The 19,964-nt window shown below is 35.3% G+C and overlaps 2 protein-coding genes across 6 annotated transcripts in view; one reads left to right on the top strand and one right to left on the bottom strand.

Moving 5' to 3' along the window:
* LOC133663222 (frizzled-7-like) overlaps positions 1-19,964 on the top strand; it is a 791,936-nt gene that overhangs the window by 347,463 nt on the left and 424,509 nt on the right. The gene's annotated exons all lie outside the window — the stretch shown is intronic.
* The window catches only part of epb41l5 (erythrocyte membrane protein band 4.1 like 5), an 81,046-nt gene that overhangs the window by 17,366 nt on the left and 43,716 nt on the right, over positions 1-19,964 (bottom strand). For 3 of the 5 annotated variants that reach the window (XM_062067527.1, XM_062067523.1, XM_062067524.1), the window contains exons 13-19: positions 18,632-18,738; positions 18,373-18,391; positions 15,084-15,129; positions 14,848-14,966; positions 2,378-2,529; positions 200-291; positions 1-87 (exon numbers count right to left, since the gene is read on the bottom strand). The exon at positions 1-87 is cut by the window's left edge and continues 48 nt beyond it. In XM_062067527.1, the coding sequence (XP_061923511.1) occupies positions 1-87; positions 200-291; positions 2,378-2,529; positions 14,848-14,966; positions 15,084-15,129; positions 18,373-18,391; positions 18,632-18,738 (622 nt within the window). The remainder of the gene's footprint in view (positions 88-199; positions 292-2,377; positions 2,530-14,847; positions 14,967-15,083; positions 15,130-18,372; positions 18,392-18,631; positions 18,739-19,964) is intronic. The other 2 variants (XM_062067525.1, XM_062067526.1) reach the window with 2 other exon arrangements.

The following is a 19,964-nucleotide window of genomic DNA, read 5'->3' as shown; positions in this document are numbered from 1 at the left end:
GTCATCTGGGGTGCGTAGCGGCGTGACCACAGGACTACTCCCTGCACTGTTCAGACCACACTTCTCTGCCAGCTTCACCACGTCCTCCTTCAGGTGTCCGGTTGTGAGGAGACAAAAAGACCCGGAGAGAGATGAGCGAGCGAGACCGTGGGCTCTTCTTGCCCTAACGATGGGAAGTGAAAGATGAAAGTGCACCCACCTGATTATTCATGACCATGTTGATGTTGACCTTGTTGTTGGACAGACGTGGACTGCTCTCCAACTCCAACTGCTTGAGGCGAGCTGCTGTTTCTTCATTGGGAAATCAAAATGAGTTTAATTTAGAGATGTCTGATAATATCGGACTGCCGATATTATCGGCCGATAAATGCTTTAAAATGTAATATCGGAAATTATCGCTATTGGTTTCAAAAAGTAAAATTTATGACTTCTTAAAACATTGCTGTACGGAGTGGTACACGGACGTAGGGAGAAGTACAGAGCAGTTGCGTCTCCCAGTCATACTTGCCAACCCTCCCGATTTTCCCGAATTTCAGTGTCCCTCCTGAAAATCTCCCGGGGCAACCATTCTCCCGATTTCCACCCAGACAACAATTTTGGGGGCGTGCCTGAAAGGCACTGCCTTTACGTGCCGGCCCATTCACATAATATCTACGACTTTTCACACACACAAGTGAATGCAATGCATACTTGGTCAACAGCCATACAGGTCACACTGAGGGTGCCGGTATAAACAACTTTAACACTGTTGCAAATATGCGCCACACTGTGAACCCACACCAAACAAAAATGACAAACACATTTCGGGAGAACATCCGCACCGTAACACAACATAAACACAACAGAACAAATACCCAGAACCCCTTGCAGAACTAACTCTTCCGGGACGCTACAATATACACCCCCCGCTAACCCCTACCCCCCAACACCTCAACCCAGCCCTACCAACCACGCCTACCTCAACCTCCTCACGCTCTCTCAGGGAGAGTTTAATGCATCCAGCGGGGCATCACAACAAAATTAGGCATAATAATGTGTTGATTCCACGACTGTATATATCGGTATCTGTTGATATCGAAATCGTTAATCAAGAGTTGGACAATATCGAAATATCGGATATCGGCAAAGAAGCCATTATCGGACATCTCTAATTTGTATTAGGGCTGCAACAACTAATCGATTAAATCGATTACCAAAATAGTTGGCGATTAATTTAGTCATCGATTCGTTGGAACTATGCTATGCGCATGCGCGGAGGCTTTTTTTGTTTTGTTATTTTTTTGTTGTTTTTTTTTGTTTTATAAACCTTTATTTATAAACGGCAACATTTACAAACAGCTGAGAAACAATAATCAAAATAAGTACAAAAACAGTACAAAACAGCGCCAGGGCGGCGCTGAGGCTACGTCTCATGAGGTGGCGTAAGCTAGCCAATGATGTGTTATGTGCAGCTCACGTGACGACGGCGTCTCCTTTGCTGGAAAAATTCTGAAAATGGCGCAGGAAAACACTACCGATAGTTTAGCGGAGAAACATCTTGAGGTTATTGCTTCAATGGAGAAAAGCGTACGACCTAAGTCGTCAAAAGTGTGGGAAAATTTCACTTTAAAGACTTCAAAGAAGACCGTTTCTTGCAAAATGGCACGGAAGTACAACGTTGCTTCAGGAGCACCTGAAGAAGAAAAATGTTGGAGCCATGGATGAAGGGAAGAACTCACAGTATGTAACTTTTTAAGTCCATAGTGGCAACAAGCATTCATGAGTTCAGCTTTTTTGTGAGTAACGTTAGTTATGCCTTTGTTGCAACGCGGGGCTGATAATGTGTCCCCGGCACATTTGACTCCGTTTTGAGAGAGAAAACGCACGGTTACCAATTTCGAAATAAACGTAACGGACAGAAATATCTCAGGTTGGTTTCATAATAGATCAATGTAGCCGGGCTGATAAAGCTATATAAATATATTTAGATTTGAGTGACACTTTAGTATAACTAAACGTTATGAAGGTGCTGGAATATTTCATGCTATTATTCAGAGGCAGCCTAAAATGAATCCTTTATTATTCACAACAGAAACGTGTACAATATCTGATTCAGTTCTGATGAATTACAATTCTGTGTTATTGTTGGTGTATGCTGCACCCCCAATGTCCACAACATGGTGCCAGTATGCTGTTTTTTTTCAATAAAATACTGAAAAGGATAGAAATGTAGTTTGTCTCTTTTATCCGATTATTAATCGATTAATCGGAGTAATAATCGACAGATTAATCGATTATCAAATTAATCGTTAGTTGCAGCCCTAATTTGTATGTGTAATATAAATACATTGTGTCAAGCTACATCATCTTCATGGCATGTGTGTTAGTTGTTACTGACCAGTAAGGGCGAGCAGGTCTTCGCAGGTGGCGCTGGCAGGGGCGAAAGCGATACTTGGTCCTGCCTCATCGCCAGCCTTCACCGTGGGACTGACAGAAGCCCTGAGGACATCATCAATGCACGTTTCAATCAGGTCAGCAGCCACCGGCAAACTAGAAACAAAAGGAGTGAAAAACAATGAATGTCAGGAAAAGCAAAGTACGACATAGCGATAAAGTCACCATAAAACTTCCAAGTCAGCAAGTTGTGTAACTTACCTAATGCTATCGCAAACAAATGTGTGGACTCTGCAGTGTGAGGAAACCTAGCCAGTGGTCATTTATGTGGCATTTCAGAACCTGAGTTGGCCAATGCATGAAATAATAAAACAGTCCTTAACAGAAATGTCAAATATACAGTCAATTTTAGTCAGAGCAATAAGTCTTTATTTTCTCAAAATCAAATTAGACATATATTCCTTTGAAAGATATACATCTTTGGTCCAAGTAAAATTGAATTCTTCATCAGGTGAGGTGTGCAAAAAGTTAATTCATAACAATGTATATAAAAAGGCACCTTTGGATCGAGTTGAATTAGGCTTTTTACATGTTCCTCTAAACCAGGGGTCACCAACCTTTTTGAAACCAAGAGCTACTTCTTGGGTACTGATTAATGCGAAGGGCTACCAGTTTGATACACACTTAAATAAATTGCCAGAAATAGCCAATTTGCTCAATTTACCTTTAACTCTATGTTATTATTAATGATATTTACAGTTAATTGAACGGTTTAAAAGAGGAGAAAACACGAAAAAAATTACAATTAAATTTTGAAACATAGTTTATCTTCAATTTCGACTCTTTAAAATTCAAAATTCAACCGAAAAAAAGAAGAGAAAAACTAGCTAATTCGAATCTTTTTGAAAAAATTAAAAAAAGAATTTATGGAACATCATTAGTAATTTTTCCTGATTAAGATTAATTTTAGAATTTTGATGACATGTTTTAAATAGGTTAAAATCCAATCTGCACTTTGTTAGAATATATAACAAATTGGACCAAGCTATATTTCTAACAAGGACAAATCATTATTTCTTCAAGATTTTCCAGAACAAAAATTTTAAAAGAAATTCAAAAGACTTTGAAATAAGATTTAAATTTGATTCTACAGATTTTCTAGGTTTGTTTTTATAGTTTTATATAAACTATAAAAACTTGCAACAGAATAATTTTTTCGAATTTTAATTATAATAAGTTTGAAGAAATATTTCACAAATATTCTTTGTCGAAAAAACAGAAGCTAAAATGAAGAATTAAATTAAAATGTATTTATTATTCTTTACAATAAAATAAATAAATTTACTTGAACATCGATTTAAATTGTCAGGAAAGAAGAGGAAGGAATTTAAAAGGTAAAAAGGTATATGTGTTTAAAAATCCTAAAATCATTTTTAAGGTTGTATTTTTTCTCTAAAATTGTCTTTCTGAAAGTTGTAAGAAGCAAAGTAAAAAAATTAATGAATTTATTTAAACAAGTGAAGACCAAGTCTTTAAAATATTTTCTTGGATTTTCAAATTCTATTTGAGTTTTGTCTCTCTTAGAATTAAAAATGTCGGGCAAAGCGAGACCAGCTTGCTAGTAAATAAATACAATTTAAAAAATAGAGGCAGCTCACTGGTAAGTGCTGCTATTTGAGCTATTTTTAGAACAGGCCAGCGGGCTACTCATCTGGTCCTTACGGGCTACCTGGTGCCCGCGGGCACCGCGTTGGTGACCCCTGCTCTAAACATGTACCTTACATTACAACATGTTAAAACTAGTAATATTCATTACAAAGTAAACAAACTACAAGAATATTTAGTAAATGTTACACGGCAAACACCTTGTGAATTTAAAAGGAATTTTACAACTCTCAAGTGTTAATTAAATCATCATTTTGCACGGTCACAATGTGTTCAACACAATGAATATAAAATACAACAATGCACAGCATAGTCCGGCTTCAGTTTGGTGAAGAACATTTTGGATCGTTTGACAAAAGATAGAATATGTTCCCATACATTCATGTACTGTAAATAGATCGATGCATCCGGCTCGCTCTCGTTTATAAACACATTATAACACACCCGGTCTGCCAGAGAATAAGAAGACTGAGCAGGAAGGATCAGTGTTGCCAAGAAAGCAAGACTTTTGGCAGCTCCCCCTGCCTACAAGAAATGAAATAAAATTTAAAAAAAAAAGAGGGATGTCAAAATCAACGAATTACCTCATTTAAATAATCACAAAAAATTATCGCATTAATCTTGTACACATTTAAATTAATCATGCAATTTTTTGAGCGTATGAGTCTTCCATTTTAATTTTTTTAAATTTAAATAGATTTTCAATTTAATTTATTTACAACTTAAGCAAATAGATTTAGTTTTAATCAGAGTAATCACATTTTGGAATTTGGATCAATCTTAGGTGATTACAAACTTGCATAAATCAAATTTGCGTAAAAAATGCATTACAATTTTTTTGGGCGGGACCTTACAAGCTCTTTTTCCTTTACCACAATATGTCAGTGATCAAATCGAAGAAAAGAGACTGACTGGTGTGCTCACTGGAAAATTTCACTCCGAAACACAGCCAGAAAGAACTTTAGATAAAACTGTTCCCAAGTTTTCTGCAAATAAATGACATGCGTTCAAGTAAAACGTTAAAAAAAAAATCCTGGATGACATTCTCACAATAAAGTTGCATTTGTGTACAGATATTGGGATCTTTTTATTCATGGAAGAGAGTAATCACCTGTAATTAATCATGATTCATCCAAAATGTGATTATCTGATTTTTAAAAATTATTTGACAGCCCTAAAAAAAAAAAAGAAAAAATGGAGAAAAAAGTTTGTAGTTCTAAAAATGTGTTTCTTCTTCGCTTTTTGCTAATGTGCCTTGGCCAATTAAACAAACTGACGTCATCCCATCCCCCACCATTGCCACAAGTAGATTACAGTCCTGTGGGAAACACTCGACCCTTTTTTAACTTAACTTTTAACCAGGATCTGGACCATGAAGTAATCACAAACAAATTAAAGATCACCAGTAAAAAAAACGATGAAAATATAATGAAATTGTTCATATAAACCACATTTTGTGTCAGAAATTAAAAGTGAAATTTTGGGGATTTGATACAATGGACTACAATACTATGAGATCTACTGATACCAGATCAGTTTACAGACGATGTGTAAAGAATAGAAGAAGTGGAAAGAGGAGATGAAATGGAGGAAAGAGTCGGAACAAAAGAAGGCTCAGGGAAAGGAGAGAGTAGAAGATGAGAGAATCTCTCATCTTCTACTCTCTCAGTGGGTGGGTCAGTTGGAGAGATGCACCAACTGACCCACCAAACACTGCAACTGTAATCCAACATCTTGGTTTCATCTGCCGGCACATGATTTATGATCATTTCATCTACTTCATATAGTCAATGCCATTGTGCCAAAAACTCTGTTTCTCAGCTGTGCTTAGTATGGGCAAGTTGTAATACACTTTTCTACCACTTGTGGCAGTAATGACAGTATCAAACAAACAAAAGAAGTGGAAATAATCACAGAGATGTTTCTTAAGAACAAAAAATATGACTAAAGTGGTGAAAATGTAATTTAATTTGCATTTTAATTTGACTTTCTTTAGAAAACGTACATATTATTGCTACTCATCAATAACTTAGAATGTATTTATTTTAGAACTGCGTAACTCTAAATGTATTTACAATAACAAACAGAAGAGGTCTGCAGCTACAGTCAAAGAGAAGTTTCTTGAGCGCAAAAGTTAAAACTAAAGTGGTGATCACGCAATTTATTTTGCACATAAATTCAGTGACATTTAATTTAAGAGACATATTATACATAAATTATTTTTCATTATTGGTAAATGCAAACTTTACATTAACAAACATCTGTTCCAGATTTTAACTGGCGTCGCCACATTCTAAAAATACTAAATAAAAAAAAAAAGCATAAAAAATTGGAATGAAAGAGCCAACAAGTGAAATACAGTATAAGGTGAAAAAGTTGCAATGTTGACTTTAATAACGCAAAACTGCCATGCAGGCGGGTTTTTTTTCTTTAAAGCTGCCATTGCTAGACAAATAAAATCAATGTTGTTATTAGCTTCACATCAAATATTCCGCTTTGAAATATTTATAGGGAAATGTTGCATGTTTAGTGTTTGCCAAATAAAAAAACAAAGTTTACTTTGACAAAAATGGCATGAAACACACATGGAAAAAAATACATTTTTTTGTTGTCTTTTTTTTTTATGTGTGTGTTTCATGCCATTTTTTAAAGCTGTCATTGCTCAACAAATTAAAAATAAAATCAATGTTGTTATGAACTGACCTATTCAAGGCTTCACATCAAAAAAATATTCCGCTTTGAAATATTTATAGGGAAATGTTGCATATTTAGTGTTTGCCATATAAAAAAACAAAGTTTACTTTGACAAAAATGGGATGAAACAGACATGGAAAAAAACACATTTTTTTGTTGTCTTTTTTTTTATGTGTGTGTTTCATGCCATTTTTGTCAAAGTAAACTTTGTTAAAAATGGCATAAAACACACATTAAAAAAAAGTTGTCTTTTTTTAATGTGTGTGTTTCATGCCATTTTTTAAAGCTGTCATTGCTCAAAAAAATTAAAAATAAAATCAATGTTGTTATGAACTGACCTATTCAAGGCTTCACATCAAAAAATTATTCCGCTTTGAAATATTTATAGGGAAATTTGTGTGTTTGCCGTATAAAAAAAACAAAGTTTACTTTGACAAAAATGGCATGAAACACATTAAAAAAGACAACTTTTTTTTTTGTTTTTTTTTTATGTGTTTCATGCCATTTTTGTCAAAGTAAACTTTGTTAAAAATGGCATGAAACACACATAAAAAAATTTTTAAAAAGTATTTTTTTAATGTGTGTTTCATGCCATTTTTTAAAGCTGTAATTGCTCAACAAATTAAAAATAAAATCAATGCTGTTATGAACTGACCTATTCAAGGCTTCACATCAAAAATTCCGCTTTGAAATATTTATAGGGAAATGTTGCATATTTTGTGTTTGCCATATAAAAAAACAAAGTTTACTTTGACAAAAATGGCATGAAACACATGAAAAAAAAAGAAATTTTTTTTGTTGTCTTTTTTTATGTGTGTTTTTCATGCCATTTTTGTCAAAGTAAACTTTGCTAAAAAATGGCATGAAACACAAACAAAAAATGTTGTCTTTTTTTAATGTGTGTGTTTCATTGCTCAAAAAATTACAAATAAAATCAATGTTGTTATGAACTGACCTATTCAAGGCTTCACATCAAAAAAATATTCCGCTTTGAAATATTTATAGGGAAATGTTGCATATTTTGTGTGTTTGCCGTATAAAAAAAAACAAAGTTTACTTTGACAAAAATGGCATGAAACACACATTAAAAAAAAGACTTTTTTTTTGTTGTGTGTTTCATGCCATTTTTGTCAAAGTAAACTTTGTTAAAAACGGCATGAAACACACATTAAAAAAAAATATAAAAAAATGTATTTTTTTAATGTGTGTTTCATGCCATTTTTTAAAGCAGTCATTGCTCAAAAAATTAAAAATAAAATCAATGTTATGAACTGACCTATTCAAGGCTTCACATCAAATATTCCGCTTTGAAATATCTATAGGGAAATGTTGCATATTTTGTGTTTTTGCCATATAAAAAACACAAAGTTTACTTTGACAAAAATGGCATGACACACACAAATTAAAAAAATACACAACATTTTTTTTTTTTAAACTTTGAATTGACGGACAGATCTGAAGTTGATCTAGAGCAGGCGTGCTACTTATCAAATGACCAAGTGGAGGTGGGAGGACATGCAAACTAAAAAGTGGTGCATCTCAAGGTGATGCCAAAAGAAAACGAGATAGAGAAGTGACGGTCACATTCAGGGAGGGAAATGACTTGGAGAGAATATTAATGAGGAATGTTTCAGTTATTAAGCGGTGTTTGCGTTCACGTCCATGTGGGCCGTCTCCCCCCGCACTTTCTACGTGGGACTCCATGCTGTCCCATTCACGTTGTCAGTTGCTCCGCTCCCATCTCCTCGTGAGGAGCATTGATGGCACATGAGCAAGTGGGACGCAGGGGAGAGGAGACCTGGGGAGAACGAAGGTGGGATGAGGAGGACGGGGGATAAATGGGATGGAAGGAAATGATGTGCGCGAGGGTAGAGAGAGTTGCAAGACGTGAGAGGAAGCGTGGCAAAAGTATTGAACACATGGGATGAAGGAGAGAGACTCATATGTCAATATGTCAAAAGGACAGGAAGCAATGAAATCAGCAGGAGGTTAATTTGAAGCAGCAAATTGGTCGCACGTTTATCATTTAAAACAAACCTGGGCAGATTAAGGCCCCGGGGTCCATATGCGGCGTGTGAAGCTTTTCAATCTGGCCCACCGGACATTCCCAAATATTTTTTTTAGATATTTAAGATGGAAACTGTATCCGTCATTATAATGTGCAGTGATGTTTTCAAATAAACGCAAGTCTTTGAACTATACAAAGCAGGGATGTCCGATAATATCGGACTGCCGATATAATCGGCCGATGAATGCTTTAAAATGTAATATCGGAAATTATCAGTATCAGTTTCAAAATTATCGGTATCGGTTTCAAAAAGTAAAATGTATGACTTTTTAAAACGCCGCTGTATACACGGACGTAGGGAGAAGTACAGAGCGCCAATAAACCTTAAAGGCACTGCCTTTGCGTGCCGGCCCAGTCACATAATATCTACGGCTTTTCACACACACAAGTGAATGCAAGGCATACTTGGTCAACAGCCATACAGGTCACACTGAGGGTGTCTGTATAAACAACTTTAACACTGTTACAAATATGCGCCACACTGTGAACCCACACCAAACAAGAATGACAAACACATTTCGGGAGAACATCCGCACCGTAACACAACAGAACAAATACCCAGAAACCCTTGCAGCACTAACTCTTCCGGGACGCTACAATATACACCCTCACCACCCCAACCCCGCCCACCTCAACCTCTCTCAGGGAGAGCATGTCCCAAATTCCAAGCTGCTGTTTTGAGGCATGTTAAAAAAAATAATGCAGTTTGTGACTTCAATAATAAATATGGCATTTTTTTCCATAACTTGAGTTGATTTATTTTGGAAAACCTTGTTACATTGTTTAATGCATCCAGTGGGGCATCACAACAAAATTAGGCATAATAAAGTGTTAATTCCACGACTGTCTATATCGGTATTGGTTGATATCGGAATCGGTAATTAAGAGTTGGACAATATCGGAATATCGACAAAAAAGCCATTATCGGACATCTCTAATACAAAGTATTTCAATGGTTGGAACCTGTGCTTTTGCATGATATACTAGTTACTATGGTAATCTAATTAGTTACTATGGTAATCTAAGGGGATTGTTGACATTACAAAAAAATTAATTGATTAAAAAGGTAGACATAAATAAATGCTCCAGGGTCAGACGAATTAGCCATGGATTATTAATTGATGCCAAAAGAAAAGACGCCCATAAAGCACCCAGAGTCATTTGCAGGTATTAGATTGGCTTTACATGCTATCATCAGAATACAAGCAGTGAATCAAAAGAAATAACGCCACCAAAAGACAACCTTTCTTCAAAGCTGAAATCAGTAAACAGCGATTGATTGGTTATTATGAGAGCCAGGGCAAAAAAAAGCTCAATGTATGACCACACCTACCTGACATGCCTTGGCTCCTCAATACATCCTAATACTGGAACACAGAGGGGAACATACAGTATGTACTGGCTTGTAGGCATCAATACCACAATCAAACATCGCACACAATTAGATCTGTAAGGCCACTCGCTCATAAACACATTATAATGGGACTGTCTATGATGCAGCTTGCAGTACAATGCCGCACAGTAGATGGCTTGCCTATATCAAAAAACCCTCAAAGGCTTCTAACATTAAAAAAACGCAAGAAAGTTATTTGTTTCTAAACATGTTTGGTTTACATGCATCATGTAAAATGATTAGAGATGTCCGATAATATCGGTCTGCCGATATTATCGGCCGATAAATGCGTTAAAATGTAATATCGGAAATTATCGGTATCGGTTTTTTATTATCAGTATCGGGTTGTTTTTTTTTTGTTTTTTTAATTAAATCCACACAAAAAACACAAGAGACACTTACAATTAGTGCACCAACCCAAAAAACCTCCCTCCCCCATTTACACTCATTCACACTCATTCACACAAAAGGGTTGTTTCTTTCTGTTATTAATATTCTGGTTCCTACATTATATATCAATATATATCAATACAGTCTGCAAGGTATACAGTCCGTAAGCACACATGATTGTGCGTGCTGCTGGTCCACTAATAGTACTAACCTTTAACAGTTAATTTTACAAATTTTCATTAATTACTAGTTTCTATGTAACTGTTTTTATATTGTTTTACTTTCTTTTTTATTCAAGAAAATGTTTTTAATTTATTTATCTTATTTTATTTGGTTCATTTTTTTAAAAAGTACCTTATCTTCACCATACCTGGTTGTCCAAATTAGGCATAATAATGTGTTAATTCCACGACTGTATATATCGGTTGATGTCGGTATCGGTTGATATCGGTATCGGTAATTAAAGAGTTGGACAATATCGGCATATCGGATATCGGCAAAAAGCCATTATCGGACATCCCTAAAAATGATGCAAATTATCTTCTACTACATCCCCCGCCTTACACAACCCAACGCCACATACAGCTTGCAGTTCTTTGGAAAACAGACATCTTCAGCTGAATCTCAAAACATTTGAATATCATTTGAAATACCATTAAAAACGGTCATTTAAAAAATGCATCGAGAAAAATATACAATATTGAAATTAATGACACAAAGCTGCCATGCAGGCTGTTTTTTTTTCTTTAAAGCTGGCATTGCTCAAAAAATAATAAATCAAAATTAATGTATTGATTTATTGAGGGCTCCAGTTCGCATCAAAAATGTCACTTTTATATTGCATATTTTGTGTTCGCCATATAAAAAACTAAGTAGTCTTTGACAAAAATGGCATTTTTAAAAAAACATAATATAAAATAACTAAATTAAAAAAATATAATCGTCGGATACATTAGAAGTTGATCTAGAGATTTAGGTAAAGAAAGTTACCAAAAAAAAGTATGACTTATATTTAACACTTTTATGAGTGGGGCCCCTTTGGATCCCAAATAATTATTTTTTTTTAAACGGTCATAAAATAATACTGAATTAAAATCAATGTGAATTATTGTAGGCTCAAATTACTTCACATAACAAAATACACTAAATACACTTATAAAATACTGCATATTTTGTGTGTTTGCCATACTTAGTTTTTTTTGCCAAAAATGGCATAAAACTAATTTTTTTTAAAAACATAGAAAAAAAACGTTTAAATAGCGGATAGATCAGAAGTTGATCTCGAGATTTAAATGATGAAAGTAAAATTTAAAAAAAGTTTTTATTATTTTTTTACACTTTTATGAGTGGGCCCTTTTGGGTTCCGAATAATGTTAGTGTTTTTTTAAACTACAATTGCACAAAAAATAATTGTGAATTAAATCTAAATTGTTATGAATTATTAATCTAATAAAGAGTCAAATTACTTCATATCAAATTATTTTTGGGGGGTAAAATATTGCATATTTTGTGTTTTTACCATAAAAAAAGAGTTTTGACAATGAGGACATAAAACATTATAATAAAAACTAATTTATATAATGACAGACCTGAAATCAATCTAAAGACTTAAGCGCTGAATATAAAAATCATATAGGCCTTATTTTAGGACCTTCCAAGTCCCAGAGACCAACATAGGTTAAAAATGGTTTTAAAAAGGAAAATATCAAAATGGCCCCCACATACTTAAATTTTTTTCAGTGTGTGGGCCCTCAATAGAAAAAGTTTGGACATCCCTGGTTTCCAGCTTATGAAAACCTTAAATTGAAAATCTCAGAAAATGTGGAGTTTTCAGAAACTATAAGCCATTATCATCAGAACTATAACAAATAAAGGCTTGATATATCTCACTTTGCATGTAATGCCTTTATATTAGTTTCACATTTAAATCTGAATTGCTGACATGAATGAACTTCTGCACGATATTCAAAATGTTTGAGTTCCACCTTTTTAACAGAACCACAATGATAATAGTAATAATATTATTATTTTGCACCAGAGTTGCTGCAAGTTTTCTCAAATGATTTTGCTGCAATTCAATTAGGTTAATTAGGTCTTCTAAGACAGTGTTTTTCAACCTTTTTTGAGCCAAGCCACATTTTTTTCATAAAAATAATACGGAGGCACACCACCAGCAGAAAAGGTCAAAAAATGAAACTCCACCAGGTTGTCATGCCTTATTTTGAGTTTGTTGTTGTTTCCTGTGTGTAGTGCTTTAGTTTCTGTCTTGCGCTGTTATTTTGGTGACCCTTCCTGTTTTGTTGGTGTTCTCCAGTAGCAGCTTCACACCTTCCTTTGAGTGCTATTGCCCGCACCTGCTTTGTTTTCGTAATCAAGACTATTTAAGTTGTGCATACGCTATCCTTCTTTGTGGGGACATTGTTGATTGTCATGTCATGTACGAATGTACTTTGTGGACGCCGTCTCCGCTCCACACGCTGTAAGTTTTTGCTGTCGTCCAGCATTCTGTTTTTGTTTACTTAGTAGCCAGTTCAGTTTTACTTTTGTTTCGTATAGCCATCCCTATGCTTCAATGCCTTTTTTGGTTTAAGCGTTACATAACTTTTTCATACCAAAAAAGGTTGAAAAACACTGCACTAGACAACGACACGTTATTATAATTATTGATTTGCAAAAAATATTTTTTGGTTCAATTACCGTATTTTCCGCACTATAAGGCGCACCTATAAACCTCCAATTTTCTCAAAAGCTGACAGTACGCCTTATAATCCGGTGTGCCTTATAGTATATGGAACAATATTGAGCCACAACAGGTCTCGCAACATTAGATTTACCGTAACAGTATCAGACTTTTTTTTATGTGTTTATTGAATGGAGGAAAAGTTCCCCTCCACTATGTGATATAAATGTTGCACTACATGTTATACCTTGCTGTTGTTAAAAGATAAACAAAATACCACGTCACTGACTTTACCTCGGGGGAAAATAATAAAACAGCTGTTTATTCATTTTGGGAGTGAACGGAGTTGTCAGAACGCTGGTTTGTAATCTATTAATAAAGTTTGACTGACCTATCTGACTTAGAGATGTCCGATTATATCGGCCTGCCGATATTATCGGCCGATAAATGCTTTAAAATGTAATATCGGAAATTATAGTTTTTTTTATTATCTGTATCGTTTTTTAAATTTTTTTTATTTTATTTTATTTTATTAAATCAACATAAAAAACACAAGATACACTTACAATTAGTACACTAACACAAAAAACCTCCCTCCCCCATTTACACTCATTCACACAAAACGGTTGTTTCTTTCTGTTATTAACATTCTGGTTCCTACATTATGTATCAATATATATCAATACAGTCTGCAAGGGATACAGTCCGTAAGCCACACATGATTGTGCGTGCTGCTGGTCCACTAATAGTACTAACCTTCAACAGTTAATTTTACTCATTTTCATTAATTACTAGTTTCTATGTAACTGTTTTTATATTGTTTTACTTTCTTTTTTATTCAAGAATTTTTTTTAAATTTATTTATCTTATTTTATTTTATTTTTTAAAAAGGACCTTATCTTCACCATACCTGGTTGTCCAAATTAGGCATAATAATGTGTTAATTCCACGACTGTATATATCGGTATCGGTTGATATAGGTATCGGTATTAAAGAGTTGGGGAATATCGGCAAAAAAGCCATTATCGGACATCCGTAATCTGACTGTTTTGTTGACATTCCCTTTAGCGCAGCTCCATCTAATGGATGCATAAAGTAACCCCAGCCTCTACTGTAGCGTCTATTCTATGCGCCTTATAATGCGGTGCGCCTTATATATGAACAAAGTTTTACAATAGGCCATTCATTGAAGGTGCGCCTTATAATCCGGTGCGCCTTATAGTGTGGAAAATACGGTAGGTGAAGTTGCATAATTTAGACAATATCTCACGGCACACAGTGGTTGAAAAACACTGTTCTAAAAATGATGTCATTTGTATTCTTCTAGCCAGACACATGGTCTGGCTAGAAGAATAACAATTACATGATTTTGCTGCAGTTTCACATCTACTAGAACTCAATCATCAGCTGAGAATTAAGCAATGCCTTTCTCCTGAGTCACAGAAACGACTTGCAGCCAACACATTGGGGATAAGTTGCCACGCAAACACACTTCCTCCCGCTCTCTTTTTCTTCTAACTCTTCAAGACAGCCATTTAACAGGTTGAACCAAGCGACATCACTTTACCAAAAAAATGTACCCACCTTCTCTTTTCCCCTCCAGGACTCCTGGGCAGAGGCTCTATTTCCAGCGGGCCGCAGGCAGAGGCTGGCACCAGGCTGACGACCGGCACTCCTGACCAGGCGCCTCTACCGGAGGAGACCTTGTCATGTGGTGAGAGACAAACACAATAACAATCACTAGTTGACACTACGACTCCTGCTTCCATTTGGTGGAAATGATTTCAACGAGATGGAAAAAGAGCGGGTTTAACCATCACCTGGTTGCCTTTGCCGGGGCTGACTCCATTGCCAGACGAAAGAACCCTAAGCAAACAGACACATTGACATTTTAAACCCCCGTAAATAAGCCTTTGTGTGTGTGTTAGTAAATATTGTTTTTGATAACAAAATCTAATTTTTATTGCAACATTTAAAAATGAGATGCTAATAACTGCTGTTCATTTGTTTCATTCTCACATGTCTGAGTATGTAGGTAAGATATTAAGTTGCAATTACAGTTGCAAGTCCAACACGTTAGATGGCCGTAGTGTAGTAGTTTGTTGTGCCCGACGAAGTGTTAATACTGTAAGTCCATCCATTTTCTACAGCTTGTCCCTTTTGGGGTGGCGGGGGGTGCTGGAGTCTATCTCAGCTGCATTCGGGCGGAAGGCGGAGTAGACCCTATTTATAGATCTGTATCGCTCTGGAATAACCTGCCTCGAATTCTCACCGGCATTGAAAGTAAACAGGTTTTTAAAAGGAAAGTAATATTTTATCTGAGTCTGTAAATTAGTTTGCTTGTTGATGAATTTTTTTTGGTTTTGTATTGTGCAGTTATATTTATATGGTAATTATTATTCTGTGACTGTAAATTGTTTGCTTGTTGATGCTTTTATTTGTTTCTGTATTGTGTAGTTGTAATTACCGTATTTTTCGGACTATAAGTCGCAGTTTTTTTTCATAGTTTGGCCGGGGGTGCGACTTATACTCAGGAGCGACTTATGTGTGAAATTATTAACACATTACCGTAAAATATCAAATAATATTATTTAGCTCATTCACGTAAGAGACTAGACGTATAAGATTTCATGGGATTTAGCGATTAGGAGTGACAGATTGTTTGGTAAACGTATAGCATGTTCTATATGTTCTAGTTATTTGAATGACTCTTACCATAATATGTTACGTTAACATACCAGTTGGTTATTTATGCCTCATATAACGTACACTTATTCAGCCTGTTGTTCACTATTCTTTATTTATTTTAAATTGCCTTTCAAATGTCTATTCTTGGTGTTGGGTTTTATCAAATACATTTCCCCAAAAAATGCAACTTATACTCCAGTGCGACTTATATATGTTTTTTTCCTTCTTTATTATGCATTTTCGGCCAGTGCGACTTATAGTCCAAAAAATACAGTATATGCTTTTACTTGTAATTGTATTGAGTTTGTGGACCCCAGGAAGACTAGTGGGTCGTTGTGGCAACCAGCTAATGGGGATCCTTAATACTGTAAAAATAAAAATAAAAACCCTGGACAAGTCACCACCTCATTGCAGGGCCAACACAGATAGACAGACAACACTCACACACTAGGGCCAATTTAGTGTTGCCAATCAACCTATCCCCAGGTGCATGTCTTTGGAGGTGAGAGGAAGCCGGAGTACCAGGAGGGAACCCACGCAGTCACGGGAGAACATGCAAGTACTGTACTTATTACGCAACTGACTATCATTTGCAAATATGACAGTAGTGTATAGTTTATGCCGAGTTCAGGCTTTGCTGTCTGTTGCGCCCTACAAAGTGTTAATACTGTAAGTATTGCACGTATTACTCAGCAGCTGTTTGATTGTAACATACATCTGAGTTGTAGTTTTCATTAACAAATTTGTAAGTGTTAAAATCGCGAATGCTAATCAGTAATATGTCAATAGCAAAGCCAATATTAGCCACACTGGACTATATTAGCATCAAGTTGGTGCATTTTTGGAAAAATAGGGCTTTACTTTAACTTACGTTGGAGCGTTTTTTGAGTCAATTACTTTGTCGGCATTAAAAATTGGCTGAGTCCGCTCTCTGCAACCGAGCACGACGTCACGCGCAACCCTGCGACCGAAACATGGCACTGTTGGATTTCAGGAGGAAGGACCGGCGGGATTCGGTACCCATCCATACACACAATCTCAGTGCTGCTTTTTATATATGTCATGGGTTACACATTCGTGGCAAATTGGAACAGAAGGATATATTAGCTATTTCGACATTTGACATCAGATTTACACTTCAGATTTGCAATGAGTTAGTATTCGGGCTGTGAATAACGATTCGATTCAATTCTATTCTTAGGGTTAACGATTTGGTTCGGAATCGATTCTCGATTCAAAATCCATAATTTATGATAACATTGGGTGCCAGTTCTATGCTTAATTACATTCCTCCATAAAATAGATAAACAGCTCTGATACATTTTTATTAGGGATGTCCGATAATGGCTTTTTGCCAATATCCGATATTCCGATATTGTCCAACTCTTTAATTACCGATACCGATATCAACCGATACCGATATCAACCGATATATGCAGTCGTGGAATTAACACATTATTATGCCTAATTTGGACAACCAGGTATGGTGAAGATAAGGTACTTTTTAAAAAAATTGTAAAATAAGATAAATAAATTAAAAACATTTTCTTGAATAAAAAAGAAAGTACAACAATATAAAAACAGTTACATAGAAACTAGTAATGAATGAAAATTAGTAAAATTAACTGTTAAAGGTTAGTACTATTAGTGGGCCAGCAGCACGCACAATCATGTGTGCTTACGGACTGTATCCCTTGCAGACTGTATTGTTATATATTGATATATAATGTAGGAACCAGAATATTAATAACAGAAAGAAACAACCCTTTTGTGTGAATGAGTGTAAATGGGGGAGGGAGGTTTTTTGGGTTGGTGCACTAATTGTAAGTGTATCTTGTGCTTTTTATGTTGATTTAATTTAAAAAAACAACAAAAAAAACCGATACCGATAATTAAAAAAACGATACCGATAATTTCCGATATTACATTTTAACGCATATATCGGCCGATAATATCGGCAGGCCGATATTATCGGACATCTCTAATTTTTATATTACTAAATTCTGAAAACTGCTTTGGAAAAATGTATCCTACATTTCTCTTTTCTAAAGTAAATCTGTAAAGCAGCCTGAGTGGCTTAACAAAAAAACAAAAACAAAAATCGATTTATTAATTTTTTCCGATTAATCAATGTTTACTTATAAAGCCCTAAATCACGAGTGTCTCAAAGGGCTGCACAAGCCACAACGACATCCTCGGCTCAGATCCCACATCAGGGCAAGGAAAAACTCAACCCAATGGGATAACATTGATTAAGAATCGTTACAAGTCAAAATCGGCATTCAATCAACAATCGATTTTTTTTGACACCCCTACTAAATAACAGCAGTTATTTCTACAAAATGAATTGCAACAGCTGATCACTATGAAATTAGCCAATTTACTAAATTAACTGTTACATTTGACAAACATTGAACTTACTCCTGAGGATGGAAGGGTCCTGTAAAACACAAACAGAGAAGAAAAAAAGTGTAAAAATAAGAATTAGCATGTCACTAAACATGAAGTACACGTTTGTGTACTTATGGACTAAGTACATCATATCAAAAGATGATTCCTAGTTTTTATTCTAATTAGGGTCCAATAAGCCCAAATAGCAAAGAAAAATTAAAAAAAAAGCATGTAAACAAACAGCTTAAGAGGTTAAATGTCTTCAAAGTCTCTTGACTGTCGCACTCACCTCTGTTCTGCATCGTTCTTCTGGAGTAGCGTCGACTGGGCCTCCTCTCAAAGGAGGCCGACCTCCGCGCTTTATTGGACTTTGTTGTCTGGTACTCCGTGTTTCCACTGGTCCCCACAAAAACAACAGTTTTAGCACAAAATAAATAATTGCGGCATGCCACTATCAACTGTGAAGACCCCATCATTTAACTGAAATAAGAACTTTTGCTGCGGACTTTGAATACATGAGATCTGTACATACATCAGTGACCCCTGGTGAACTTGAGGCCTATTCAAGCGATGTACTAACAAACTCGCCAACCCCTCCACTTAAGCAAACATGACTGCCAGTGCTTATCGAGCTGGGTAATGTTTGAGCACACACACACGCGCAGGAAGCACAGGGCTACACTGCTGTGCCTGTAACCATGTGGATATACTGTACATACAAGCATGTATCTATCTTGTGGACAACAGTAGCTCAAACTAGGGTAGGGCTGGACAAATAATTCAATTTGGATTTAGGCTTTCCGTGATCATTAAGATTTTATAATGGAAAAAAATGCAAATTCCTGAGCTTGTAACAATGAAACGGATGAAGAGCGAATGAGAGGAAAAAAGTTTGGGATCTCACCATTGGTGTTACTTTTTATTTGACACAGTGCTAGTGTGTCTAATCAACACTGCAAAAACTGAAATCTAAGTAAGATTAAATATCTCAAATAAGGATGATATTTGCTTATTTTCTGTCTGATAAGATAATTCTTCTCACTAAACAGATTTTATGTTAGTGTTTTACTTGTTTTAAGTGTTTTGCTCCTAAATGATCTCCGTAAGATATTACAGCTTGTTGCTGAGATTTGATGACCTATATTGAGTAAAACATGCTTGAAACTAGAATATCAAGTGTTGCAAAGTGACATCAACACTCACAAGTATAAAACTACTTTTTCAAAGTAATAATTTCTTATTTCAAGCATCAAATAAAAAATCATGACTTTGACACAATTGTGTCGCATAATTAAAACAGATGACAGCCAAATGGACTTTGCTGTTTTTTATTTTCAATGAAACGAGAGAAAATACGTACTCATATAGTAGTACAGTTGGCACAATACAGTAAACTGACAGTTAATATTTAAACATTTGACATTTCAAACTATTTTGAACAGGTATAGTTCATGGAAAAATTCAGGTAAATTCTGCAAAATTACAATTAAAAACAATTTGGCTGGGGGCCGGGCTGTGTGTGTGTGTGTGTATATATATATATATATATATATATATATATATATATATATATATATATATATATATATATATATATATATATATATATATATATATATATA

The sequence above is a fragment of the Entelurus aequoreus genome, linkage group LG13, assembly GCF_033978785.1.
Source record: "Entelurus aequoreus isolate RoL-2023_Sb linkage group LG13, RoL_Eaeq_v1.1, whole genome shotgun sequence".
NCBI classification, from domain to species: domain Eukaryota; kingdom Metazoa; phylum Chordata; class Actinopteri; order Syngnathiformes; family Syngnathidae; genus Entelurus; species Entelurus aequoreus.
This window is presented reverse-complemented; position numbering and strand designations above follow the sequence as displayed.